General features: G+C 52.3%; 1 protein-coding gene across 1 annotated transcript; it reads left to right on the forward strand.

Moving 5' to 3' along the window:
• Window positions 1-6: 6 nt before the first annotated feature.
• LOC111648797 (threonine synthase-like 2) lies at window positions 7-463 on the forward strand (the record flags this gene model as incomplete). The annotated part of the gene is made up of 2 exons (XM_023398527.2): window positions 7-184; window positions 296-463. Coding segments are annotated over exons 1-2 (238 nt in total), but the record flags the coding sequence as incomplete, so codon positions are not given.
• Between the last annotated feature and the right edge of the window lie 9 nt (window positions 464-472).

Genomic DNA, 472 nt, shown 5'->3' on the forward strand with positions numbered 1-472 from the left:
GAGGCCCTGTCTGGGTTCTCGGTGCCTGAGGTGGTCCGCATAGCTCGACTGAAGGAGGGTCTGTCGATCCTGGAGCTCTTCCATGGAGAAACCCTGGCCTTTAAGGACCTGGCTATGACCTGCACCGTGCGTTTCCTCGACTACTTCCTGCGAAAGAAGAAGCACAGAGCCACTGTTCTCGTAGGTGAGAGGCTTCTCCTCTGGCCGGAGACACAAAGAATATTTACATAAATACTTGAGGTGATGATTTATCCTAACTGCCAAACTTAAACTCACTCCACCTGTTCCTGTCCAGGTACGTCAGGTGACACAGGTGGATCAGCCATCCACAGTGCTAAAGGTCTGTCTGGGCTGGATGTGGTGGTGGTCTACCCCCGAGGACGCATCACTCCTGTCCAAGAGAAACACATGATCACCTGCCTGGAGGATAATGTCCACGTGTTTGCAGGTAAAAAGGACAGTGGTGGTTCTT

Source organism: Seriola lalandi, unplaced genomic scaffold (assembly GCF_002814215.2).
Source record: "Seriola lalandi dorsalis isolate HSWRI2012SDOR001 ecotype SW California unplaced genomic scaffold, Sedor1 jcf7180002048291, whole genome shotgun sequence".
Classification (NCBI taxonomy): domain Eukaryota; kingdom Metazoa; phylum Chordata; class Actinopteri; order Carangiformes; family Carangidae; genus Seriola; species Seriola lalandi.